Here is a 13285-nt window from a genome sequence, read left to right on the forward strand (position 1 = left end):
TGGTTCTGGTTAGCTCTGTATAACTGTGGTGCTTCGTCGCTGATTTGTCCAATGTATTGTTTATTAACCCTTAGCCTGTTGGCGGCAAGTGATTCTGCCATTGCGATCAGTGCAGACCAAGATCAGCCTGCACATCCGTGCAGTCTGATCCTGATCTGCACTGTTCGCTATTCAGCCAGTATCTTTTTGATAAGCACCCCTTTAAATTGGAAGATGGACATATTCAATATAGAAATTTAATTAGATGTCTACTACCAATGATTTTTTGTCAACAGTGCAAAAAACAGGGCAAAATTAGAAGACAATGGAAACTGGATGGTCTCTTTTCGGGCATTATTCCGAATTCATAATTTCACGTTCATAATATTTGAATAAACTGTTGTATAGGGTAATATCAAACCGTCTCTTGTCGCTTGTGAGACTTGCTGTTCTTCACTGGTTGAACAACATATGAGCCGTGTCATGAGAAAACCAACATAGTGGCTTTGCGACCAGCATGGATCCAGACCAGCCTGCGCATCCGCGCAGTCTGGTCAGGATCCATGCTGTTCGCTTACAAAGTCTATTGCAATTAGAGAAACTGTTACCGAACAGCATGGATCCTGACCAGACTGCGCGGATGCGCAGGCTGGTCTGGACCCATGCTGGTCGCAAAGCCACTATGTTGGTTTTCTCATGGCACGGCTCATATTGTTAAAAAGATATACAAAATTGTTTGCTAAATTAGCTTTACTTTATCAGAAATTTCGCGATAGTTGCTATAATGCAGTGTACTGAATATTTTCTTTGTGAAATCATGGATGTCCGACGATGCTACATCTAATCACAGTTTTATAATCGGAAAAAAAAACAACAGCATTTTGCCTTTATATTTGGTATACGAAGTTTGGTTGATGTACGAACTTTGAGTATATTACCATCAGTATAACTTTATGAAAATATTTTGATTTTTGTTCTAAAATTGAGATGTTTAACAAACAATGAAGTTCCTTTGTGCTTAAATTTAGAGATACTGTGAAGAAGTTGATGCAAGTCTGGTCAAGGTTGAAGGTGAGGAGGAGCATAAATACATCCAGCAAAAAGTCTCGGGTAATACGGCTTTGATATTATTCATCTGTAGCAATATTAGCTCTCCAAATATCACGTTTTTGTTACCACCTTTTCGTCGACGTTGCTTCCGAGTGCGTGTCACACATTTTGGTTGAATGCAATTTTCTGAAGATTTTATTTTCGCAAAACTGTGCCCCTTTTTCACGATTAACGTTTTTAATGACAACAGGTTTCTCTTAACCTACTACGTCAATTGGTTTTTAACTTCACGCATGTCTTTGGCATCATGAGATGACTTAATTTGGCTCTTAACTTTTATTTTGTTTTTCAAAGAAATGTGAAAGTTTTGCATGTAGCATGATTATCAGAACCTACTGGACCAAGTGTTTTCGACTTCTACACACATCTTCGGCATCTTGAGACAACCTCGCAGAGGAGATTTATTGTTATGTTTTATGCCATTTTAAACGGTGGCTCATTAATGTACTGAATATTTTCTTTGGATTTAAAAACTGCAATACAGTAACATTGACACATACGTTTTAACTGCTTTTATAGTCATGTAAGTTTATCTCATAATTTACTATTATATAGTGAAATTCTGAAACCGATATGCACTTGTTACAGATGCAAGACACGTGTATGTATGGATAGGAGCCAAGTATGATCCCGAGCACGGTGAGCACAGGTGGATCGATGGTTCCCCAATGAACTACAGCAGCTGGGCACCAGGATTACCTGGAAGCATTCAAGGATGCGTAGACTATCTACATAAATATAATTACAACTGGAATACACATAGTGACTGCAAATACACTTTGGGTCCATTTATATGCCAGAAAGGTAAATTTGATTATTAGCACGGTGCTGTTATTATAGCTCACTGTGTCGAAAGCTCGGGATCCCTCGGCATTTGTGTCGTTGTCTTATGTAGACAGCTTGTAAAGCTCATATCTCTATTTGAACTTGCCATAACTAAATGACTTTTGGTATTTTGTATCGTACTCGAGCATTTTGGCCCGCCGTCAAGAAAAATAAGTGTTGTTAATATTGCTTTAGTATCCCTTTCCTCCAGTATCACCTATAAAACAACCTCCATCCCCACCCACATTACCTGTAGAACAAAACAATATTACATGCATCTTTTTGTGCCCCTCCTCCCACCCCATGAGTGGTGGGGGCATATAGATTGGGTTTTGTCCGTGCGTGCGTGCGTCCGTCCGAAAAAAGTTTGTGACGCACCTAGCTCAAAATGTATTTGATATAAATTGATGAAACCTTGTTCTATAATAATAATAATATAATTTTGACTTCAGCTCCGAAAGGACACGATGAAAGTATATTTGATAAGGAAGATACTGCACCAACACGCATTGCCGGTCCAGAACCAACGCTGAAGCCAACGGATAGCGCTGTTAACTTAGATGACGGTAGTGCCCGTTATGTACAACTTTTTTTTATACATAATAATTGATTTTCAAATAAATTAACACTAAATTGCCTTTGCCATTTGTATAAGTCTCAAGGATGTTCCCAGACCGCATAAATATTATTAAATCCATAAAACTACTTTGTTATTATATATGCTAGAGTTATTCATGAATTTCTGTGTATTGCAGTGTTTGAAGGTTCAGACTTTTGTGGTGAAGACACACAGACGGAAGAATCACGTTTGACACCAAGCTATGTGCCAAAGTCAACAGCTGACGGTATGTTTGTCTATTGCAGGTAAAAAGTAGTTAGGTTCGGAGAAAAGAATGGACATGTCAATTCAGAAACAGTCTTGAAAGGTGCTGGAGTTTTGGTGTGTTTTGTTGTTGTTGTTGTCTTGGTTGTTGTTGATGTTGCTGTTGTTGTTGTTGTTGTTGTTGTTGTTTAAGACTGGATTCCAAATTCAATTTTATAAAATCAAGCACAGGTTTCCTTTCAATACACCATTTTCAAACGAGATTTGTGTTACGACAATGCCTGTCAGTCCGTCCGTCCGTCCAAGAATGTGTCCCGTCACCTTATTTTATAGTCGGTGTGTCATATTTTTATATAAATGAATTTTAAATAGAAAATAGATTACACAAAAATGAAGTTCCATGATGACTGGTGGAATATAATTCCGGCGATAATTTAAAAGAAATATCTGTATTGATAAAACATCTTGTTACTTCCAATGAGTTATTTTACTGATGTATAAAATATGATTTCTTTCCGCCCTTTTTTGAGGAAAAAATATGTTTATGTTGCTTCCAGAAATAGCCGTTTCTAGGCCAAAGGTAGACATTACCGACCAACCGATTGTCAACATTCCGACAATGGAAGATGGTTTACGTATCACGATTGCCACTGGTATGTTACGAAATATTCGAATTCTTAAATTATTATTCCCTGCGAAAAAAAGGAGGGGTATACGAATTCTAAAGCTGAGGGATATTCGCATTCTAAAGTTATTATTTCCTGATGTCAATATTCCCCATGAAAAAAAGGAGGGATATTCAAATTCAATTATCATTCACCACGAAAGTTATCTAGGATTGCTTGTTAAAAAGAACTTGGTGTGATTGTTGATATATTCATTTAAAAGCAAGAACAGTATTGGTCTTGGTATGATAAATTTCGAAAATGTTAAGGTTTTTTTTCTTTTATATGTTATTTATTTTCACCTTTCAATTACGTTCCTACTAAAATGTGACATTAACCAGGGTTTCGATTAACGAATGCTATAGAAAGACCTGATCTTTCAACGCCACTGCACCTCTAGAGTACCGTTCTACATTTATGGGTGTCGTAAGATTAAGGCCAGCATCGAAGACTATCAGTTTAACATGTTGAACCAGTAACCATTTTAGCTCGACTGTTCAAAGCTACACTTGTTCACTGTCATGATCAGACATGCTGTGCATTATAGACTCAGGTTCCATAACTCTACTTTGCATTTTTACAAATAGGTAGAGCTATTGGACTCACCTACGCGTCCCGATTTGGTTAAGCTCGTATCTCAGTAACTGTTTGTGGAAATCGATTGAAACTTCACATTTATTTACTGTGATAAACTGACTTACATTGCACAGGTTCCATAACTTTATTTTGCTTTTTTACAAAATTATGCCCCTTTTTCGAATTTTTTGGTTAAGGTTTTAATTTTTTGGTTAAGCTTTTTGTCGAGCCCGCTTGCGGAAGCGAAGACATAGTTGTCCAAATGGCTGTTCGGTGTATGTGCGTGTGTGTATGCGTGCGTGCGTCCGTGCGGATTTGTTTGTCCGGACCATAATTTTGACATGCATGGAGCAATCTTGTTATCCCCTGACGAAAGTCGGAGGGATATAGTTTTGGCATTGTCCGTCCGTCCGTCCGTCCGTGCCCGCGAAATGATGATTAAGTGACTGCATAACGGTACTTTCTTTTTGATGTCATTCATTCCGTTCTGTTTATGTGACTATTTTTCTTTTTATGTGACTGTTAGAACAATAGAGAGAACAATGGGGGTGTCACATAAAGACCGTTTCGTTAGAACTTCCGTCCGTCTTTCCGTCCGTCCGTCCATCCGTCCTTCCGTCCGTCCGTCCGTCCGTCCGGAGCCACATCTAGGAAATGGTTGGGAATATTTATTTAAAACTTCATATTCTTGTTCACCACTATGAGTTCTTGCGGCCCGTCAAGTTTCAGTCAGATTGCCCAAGTAACACCAGAGTTATGGCCCTTAGAAGTTTCTAGTGTTAACTATATAGGGTACTATAAATATGGCAATTTCTGCATCATAACTTTTGATATATTTGACCTTGAACTATGAAACTTTAACAGAATTTATAGCACTATAATGTGGTTGTGCACACACAATTTCGTTTGGATTTCTTTTGTAACTGCAGAGTTATTGCCCTTTAATTGTCTAAAAACACATATTTGTACATAACAAACTTGCCATTTGGCAGAATTTCATTAAATTTCTTTCATTCTTTTCTGTGAACATTTATTATAAACATGTGAAGTTGCGCACCCACACCTGGTCGCCTACTTGCCTTGGTCACCCGGGGTGACCCCGGGATCAAAACTGACCCCGCCCCATGGGTCACTTGATTTTACATAGGAAAATCTTCAAAAATTTTCTAAAAATAAACCAGAAGGCCTAGAGCTTAGATATTTCACATGTAGCATTGCCTAGTGGACCTCTACAAAATTTGTTCAAATTATGACCCCCGGGGTCAAAATTGACCCCGCTTCAAGGGTCACTTGATTTTACATAGGAAAATCTTCAAAAAATTTCTAAAAATAAACCAGAAGGCCTAGATCTTAGGTATTTGACATGTAGCATTGCCTAATAGACTTCTACAAAATTTGTTCAAATCATGACCCCCAAGGCTCAAAATGACCCCGCCCCATGGGGTTACTTCATTGTACATAGAAAAATCTTCAAAATTTTCTAAAAATAAACCAGAAGGCCTAGAGCTTAGATATTTCACATGTAGCATTGCCTAGTGGACCATCTTCAAAATTTGTTCAAATCATGAGCCCTGGGGTCAAAATTGACCCCGCCCTTGGGGTCACTTGATTTTACATAGGAAAATCTTCAAAAAATTTCTAAAAATAAACTAGAAGGCCTAGATCTTAGATATTTGACATGTAGCATTGCCTAGTAGACTTCTACAAAATTTATTCCAATGTTGACCCCCGGGGTCAAATTGACCCCGCCCCATGGGGTTACTTGATTGTACATAGAAAAATCTTCAAAATTTTCTAAAAATAAACCAGAAGGCCTAGAACTTAGATATTTGACATGTAGCATTGCCTAGTGGACCTCTACAAAACTGGTTCAAATCTTGACCCCCCAGGGTCAAATTGACCCAGCCCCAGGGGTTACTTTATTGTACATAGGGAAATCTTCATAAATTTGCTAAAAATAAACCAGAAGGCCTAGATCTTAGATATTTGATATGTAACATTTCCTAGTAGACTTCTACAAACTTTGTTCAAATCATGACCTCCGGGGTAAAATTGGCCCCGTCCCAGGGGTTACTCGATTGTACATCGGAAAATCTTCAAAATTTTCTAAAAATAAACCAGAAGGCCTAGAGCTTAGATATTTGACATGTAGCATTGCCTAGTGGACCTCTAAAAAATTGGTTCAAATCTTGACCCCCCCCAGGTTCAAATTGACCCAGCCCCAGGGGTTACTTGATTGTACATAGGGAAATCTTCATAATTTTGCTAAAAATAAACCAGAAGGCCTAGATCTTAGATATTTGATATGTAACATTTCCTAGTAGACTTCTACAAACTTTGTTCAAATAATGACCCCCGGGGTAAAATTGGCCCCGCCCCAGGGGTTACTTGATTGTACATCGGAAAATCTTCCAAAAAATGTCTAAAAATCATCAGTTTGACATTAGAAACATGTAGCTCATATTACCCTGGTGAGCGATCCAGGGTCATCATGACCCTCTTGTTTTTCATTTTTAATTTTCCATCAATATTTATAATCAACATGTGAAATTTTGTTTCCTCTCCCGTTGCCCCGCACCCCCACACCCTTAAAAAATAAATATATATACATATATATATTTCCATTCCTTTTTTTTTTTAAATGTTCAAACTTTCAACATGTTAAGTTGTGACTGCACAAGCCTTGCCCTCAGTCATGTTCAAGATATCTTACCAGTGTTCTCATAAGGACATCTGTTTTTTTAAGTTCAAATGTACATGTTAAACAACAACACCTGGTGCCAAACTACTCAAAGACAATATTTCGTTCCAGTTAAACTTCAAGCTCATATTTCAATTAACTGCATTTAATTTTAAAAGCTAAGCTTATTACAGTAAGCATATCCCATTCAAAATAAATTCTTTAGTCAGGATCAAACTATCATACATTTATTATGTACTCTTTAATTAAACATTTGTTTTCTGTTAAATTGATTTTGACTAATGAAATTATTTGCTTCTTATTAACATCCTTAACTTTTTGCCGGATATATTTTTTTGCCATTCCTCACCACAAACCCTTTCGGCGGGGGATACCAATTCATCGAATTTGCTTGTGTATATTTGATATGAATGTTAACCTCAGTGAGACGGAGTGTCTTGCGCAAACCCCAGGTTCCTATCTTAAAGGTCAAGGTCACACTTACAGGTCAAAGGTCAAATTCAAAAATGACTTTGTCCGGAGCATTTCTTCTTCATGCATGGAGGGATTTTGATGTAACTTGGCAAAATTGTTCACCATCATGAGACGGAGTGTCACGCGCAAGAACCAGGTCCCTAGGTCTAAGGTCAAGGTCACACTTAGAGGTCAAAGGATACAAGAATGACAACTTTGTCCGGAGCATTTCTTCTTCATGCCTGGAGGGATTTTGATGTAACTTGGCACAAAAGTTCACCACCATGAGACTGAGTGTCATGCGCAAGAACCAGGTCCCTAGGTCTAAGGTCAAGGTCACACTTAGAGGTCAAATGTCAGATACAAGAATGACTTTGTCTGGAGCATTTCTTTTTGATGCATAGAGGGATTTTGATATAACTTGGCACAATTGTTCATCATCATGTGATGGAGTGTCATGCGCAAGATCCTAGAATTACTTCCCTTTGTTGTTACTATAAATAGCTTATATTTGTAACTTTATTACTGGTCGTAGGGAAAAATCAAGACCACTTTTCTGTAGTACAACATGCATGTTACATCTAATTTTTAGGTGTATTTTGACCTATCTCTATTGGTGCGGATGTTTGTGTGGACTTAGGGGTATACTGGTTTCAGGTTGTCTGTCTGTCCGTCCGTCTGTCCGTAGACACAATCTTGTGCGCATCATCTCTCCTCATCCCCTTGACACAATTTAATGAAACTTCACAAAAGTGATCAGTAACAACAGTAGTTGTGCATGGGGCTTGTTAGGTTCTTTCAGGAAAATGTTTTTGCAGAGTTATGGGACTTTGTTTTTTGTTACTATACTATATATATAGACACAATCTTGTGCGCACCATCTCTCCTCATCCCCTTGACACAATTTAATGAAACTTCACACAAGTGATCAGTAACAACAGTAGTTGTGCATGGGGCATGTTAGGTTCTTTCAATGACAAAAAATGCAGAGTTATGGGACTTTGTTTCTTGTTAACATACTATGTACATACAATCTGCATATGCAATCTTGTGTGCGCCTAATCTTCCGAACCCTTGCACACAATTTAATGAATCTTCACACAAGTGATCAGTACCAACCCTAGTTGTGCATGGTGCATGTTACGTTCTTTTAGATAAATAGTCTGCATAGTTATGGGACTTTGTTTTTTGTTACTATACTCATAATACTGTATACATACAGTCTATATACATACAGTCCACATAATTATGCAATCTTGTGTGCGTCAAATTGCAATGTACTGTGTCAGTGCATGCGGGGGATACATTCATCACCTCTAGTGATAGCTCTTGTTTTTTAAGATTTACGTTCCTTTGTTGTTACTTTAAATAACTTATATTGTAACTTTTTGCGATCTCTTTTTTATTTGGCATAAATGTTTGCCTCAATGAGACAAGGAGTGTTATGTACAACTCCAAGTCCTTTTGACAGCTGGTGGGCTCGACATGTTGCCCGTGGGCATCTAGTATATGTAAGCTGGTATCGCAGTACCCATTAATGGGAATGGATTGAAACTTCACACACTTGTTCACTGTGATGATCTGGCATTCAGTGCACAGGTTCCATATCTCTTCATTGCATTTTTCAAAATTACGGCTTTTTTTCGACTTAGCAGGTTTTGGTTAAATTTCTTAATGTAAACTGATATCTTAGTATCCACTAATATGAATGGATTGGAACTTCACACAATTGTCCATTATCATGAGCTGATGTGCACTCTACATGTTCCATAACCCTGTTATGCAATTAACAAAATTCTGCCTCTTTTTAGACTTTTAAAATATTCAATCATTTGACAAGGCTGTTGCATAGTCGAGCGTTGCTGTCCTCCGACAGCTCTTGTGAACAATATTGTTTTCTTAAAAAATCATGCGGCTTAAAAGGTTTAGGAATTGTGTCCTGGTAGATCTGAATAATGTTTTCAGATAGATTAACGAGACAAATATGAAAACAAATAAATAAATTCTGTTTATCTTCAGGTTTCAGTTGTCATAACTCTGTTCAAACGTTCCGCTTCAATAGCTCAGTGGTAGAGTGTACACCATAAACTTTGACGTAAAACTAAATATTCTATAGTTGAAAGGCGTCCTTTCGAATTGCAATATTCTGGTTCTTAATTTCCGTGTCCTACCAAGAGTATTTAACTTCGTATAGACGAAAGAACTGCTAATGTGTACCTGATGATATTTTATCTCTATAATATTTGAGTATTTTTTTATATATTTGTATAACAGAAAAGACAGACATAAAGATCGGAAGGATAGTGTCGGGACCTGGTAAGATATATACTTTATTCACGACTTTTTATTACATAAGAACTTGTTCGACTGTGTGAACTTCATTAATCAAGGAAATAGTCCTGTTAAATCATTTTAGAACGTCAGTTAGCCAGTAAATAGTCTTTTTAGATTATTTATGAATTCGTTGCATCAGGAAATAGTCCGGTCCTGTAATTTATGAATGTCATTTAGTAAAGAACACCGTATAATTCTGTAGGTAGTCACGGAATCAGCAGATAGTACGTTAGATCAGTTATGAATGTCATCTGGGACAGGAAATACCCCAGTTTGATAGTACACACACCACTACTAAATTTTATTCCCTAGATAGACCAGACGGCTCTCGCACTGGTTTCTGTAGTGCTAATACGCCTTATGAACATAAACTGTGTTCCCTACATAGACCAGATGGCTCTCGCACTGGTTTCTATAGTGCTATTAGGCCTTATGAACATAAATTGTGTTCCCTAGATAGACCAGACGGCTCTCGCACTGGTTTCTATAGTGCTAATAGACTTTATGAACATAAATTGTGTTCCCTATATAGACCAGACGGGTCTCGCACTGGTTTCTATAGTGCTAATAGGCCTTATGAACATAAATTGTGTTCCCTATATAGACCAGACGGGTCTCGCACTGGTTTCTATAGTGCTAATAGGCCTTATGAACATAAATTGTGTTCCCTATATAGACCAGACGGGTCTCGCACTGGTTTCTCTAGTGCTAATAGACCTTATGAACATAAATTGTGTTCCCTATATAGACCAGACGGGTCTCGCACTGGTTTCTATAGTGCTAATAGGCCTTATGAACATAAATTCTATTCCCTATATAGACCAGACGGCTCTCGCACTGGTTTCTATAGTGCTAATAGACCTTATGAACATAAATTGTGTTCCCTATATAGACCAGACGGCTCTCGCACTGGTTTCTATAGTGCTAATAGGCCTTAAGAACATAAATTATATTCCCTATATAGACCAAATGGCTCTCGCACTGGTTTCTATAGTGCTAATAGACCTTATGAACATAATTCAGCCATGAAATAGTAGATAAAATCATTTACGAATACTATTGAGTCAGCTTTATTTACCGGAAGTAGGCTAGTCTGGTAAGATAATACATGAAAACATGGCTATCCACCGAAAGAAATTGAACATGCCGGGAGATGAGAATGTATGTACGTATGAATCCGTTCCAGGCAAGTCGCTAACGGAAGCACGGTTAAAATGAATTTAAACTCTACAAACTTAACAAAATCAAACTAGTGTTAGTTCTTCTGTTTACTGTTTCTATTTGTTTTTTTACTTAACTGAAAAGGGCGCGAAAGTTTCTAAAAACACACAATGTGAAATTAACTTTTTTTTTACCATATTTCAGATAAGCCAAGCTATGTGTGTTACCCCAACAACACGATAATTGTCCGTGGTTTACCCGAAAACTCGTATTACCTCGCAATGCAAAACATATCTTCTAGTACTAACATCAAATGTACAGTCTCAAGGTTAAACACGACGTCAATAGAAATCACAGGATGTTTAAAGGTAATTTTAATTCAGAACGTCGTTATTAAGGAAGAATTCAAGACAGGGTGATTGGAGTCGCTGACTCTTACATGTGAGAAACCACCAAGCTGGCATTAGGAAGATCGGTGCTTCTACCCCGGTGCCCGACCGTGTCTTGAATGATGCTAGGAGTAGCACCTAGGGTCTTCCTCTACCATCAACCCCCAAGGAAATACACAACGCCAATAAAAACGCAAGTTGGAAACAGTACGGTAATCAATAAATGTGAACAGAAAAAAATGAATTGTAATATTATTGTAAGATACTTCTGTAAACATTAAAGTATACAGTTTAAACGCGTCTGTAAACTATATTTTCTTTGATTTATTTTAATTTTGTTCTTGTTATACCCTGTGTTCGTATGTGAAAATCAAATATCTTCCGACTTGTAGTTCGCTTTTGTTCGCATTATCGACGTCAAATCACTTGCCCCTCATCGATGTGGGTTCGAGCTTCAATCGAGGCGTTGAATTCTTCATGTGAGAAAGCCATCCAGCTGGCTTACGGAAGGTCAGTAGTTCTACCCAGGTGCCCGCTTGTGATGAAATAATGCACGGAGGGTCACCTGGGGTCTTCCTCCACCATCAAAGCTGGAAAGTCGCCATATGCCCTATACTCGTGCAGGTGCGACGTTAAACTCAACAAAAAAAGTTTGCAGGCAGCGTCACTATACTAGAATGCACTGTTCCATAGCATCTCGCTGTACTATAGTAAGCATGATGTGTATGTTGGTTCGACTTCAAATCTGGACAAAACTGTGTTGTATAATTATTTTCTTTGCAGGATGACCCTATTTTATTCACATATGGTTCCTATGCTGGGATTGAAACGTACGAGGTACATGTAGGACAATCTGTTTACATCAGATGCTATGAGATATCTGAAGACGGCGTCTCTGTTGTTATTAATAACACCTTTGCCGTTAAGTAAGTTCTGTGTTTGTTTAAGAATTAATGTTGTTTGGTATATTTACGCGGGTACACGCCACATTGGGACTTGTAAATCTAGGAGTTGTGCTAATCCTTATATTTATCTCAACAATTGATTAAGGTATTATCAGTTCATGGAAATAAAGAAAAGGTGTCAGCAAGTACTTAGCAATTACGCTTCAACTGCTTAGAGTTACTCGCCCACAGTTTGGGTGAAATGTTACAACATGCTCGAATATGTGGGTTAGTCCCTGTAATTTGCATAATTCTATTTATTCAGGTATGTTTTAGCCGATATGAAAATTAAAAAGCGAATCCAGGCAGCGCGAGTTTAAAATACAATTTAATTAACTTACAAATAAATTCTGTTACATGTGTCTATATTTAGTCCAAGAAATTGGTGAAATACTTGTGCACTTTGTGAAAAGTATGAAACTTGGCATGATTGTAGATGGATGAATTGTCCTTCATTTTCGACTGGGAAGCAGGTTGTAGAAATTCAAAATGGCCGCCAAAATTCAAGATGGCCGCCATAGTTAACAATTTTGTAAAAACAAATTCTATTGTATACATGGCGAGAAAAAAATAAAAAAAAAAGTATCAGAAAGTAATTGTATTTGTAACGAGAAATATGTTTTGATGCTTATCACTTTTTTCAGGTTTTAGCTCGTCCATTCAAAGAATAGGTAAAGCTATTGGACTCACTTATGCGTCGGCGTCGGCGTTAGCGTCTGCGTTGGCGTCCCGATTTGGTTACGTTTTTGTATGTAAGCTGGTATCTTAGTAACTGCTAGTTGGAATGGATTGAAACTCCACACACTTATTCACTGTGATAAACTGACTTACATTGCACAGGTTTCATAACTCTATTTTGCCTTTTAACAAAATTATGCTCCTTTTTCGACTTAGAAATTTGTGGTTAGGATTTTGTATGTAAGCTGGTATCTCAGTACCCATTAATAGGAATGGATTGAAACTTCACACTCTTGTTCACTGTCATAATCTGACATGCATTGCGCATGTTCCGTAACTACTTTGCATCTTTACAAAATTATATCCCTTTTTCGACTTAGCAGTTTTTTGTTAATTTAAGTTTTTGTATCTAAGCTGGTATCTCAGTATCCACTTATGGGAATGGATTGAAACTTCACACACTCGTTCACTGTCATGATCTGACATGCAGTGCATATGTTCCATAACTCAGATTTTGCATTTTTACAAAATTATATCCCTTTTTCGACTTAGCAGTTTTTGTTAAGTTTTTGTATGTTAGCTGGTATCTCAGTACCCACTGGCACACGAGCTGATATGCTTTGTACAGGTTTCATAACCCTGTTTTG

The 13285-nt window shown here is 37.6% G+C and overlaps 1 protein-coding gene across 1 annotated transcript in view; it reads left to right on the forward strand.

Annotated features, from left to right (window-relative positions):
* Nucleotides 1–13285, forward strand: part of LOC128550063 (uncharacterized) — a 48067-nt gene that overhangs the window by 21109 nt on the left and 13673 nt on the right. The window contains exons 10-17 of the mRNA XM_053528040.1: nucleotides 1008–1089; nucleotides 1678–1893; nucleotides 2367–2480; nucleotides 2670–2759; nucleotides 3295–3390; nucleotides 9407–9448; nucleotides 10832–10995; nucleotides 11800–11942. Of these exons, the coding sequence (XP_053384015.1) occupies nucleotides 1008–1089; nucleotides 1678–1893; nucleotides 2367–2480; nucleotides 2670–2759; nucleotides 3295–3390; nucleotides 9407–9448; nucleotides 10832–10995; nucleotides 11800–11942 (947 nt within the window). The remainder of the gene's footprint in view (nucleotides 1–1007; nucleotides 1090–1677; nucleotides 1894–2366; nucleotides 2481–2669; nucleotides 2760–3294; nucleotides 3391–9406; nucleotides 9449–10831; nucleotides 10996–11799; nucleotides 11943–13285) is intronic.

The sequence above is a fragment of the Mercenaria mercenaria genome, chromosome 17, assembly GCF_021730395.1.
Source record: "Mercenaria mercenaria strain notata chromosome 17, MADL_Memer_1, whole genome shotgun sequence".
In the NCBI taxonomy this organism is placed as follows: domain Eukaryota; kingdom Metazoa; phylum Mollusca; class Bivalvia; order Venerida; family Veneridae; genus Mercenaria; species Mercenaria mercenaria.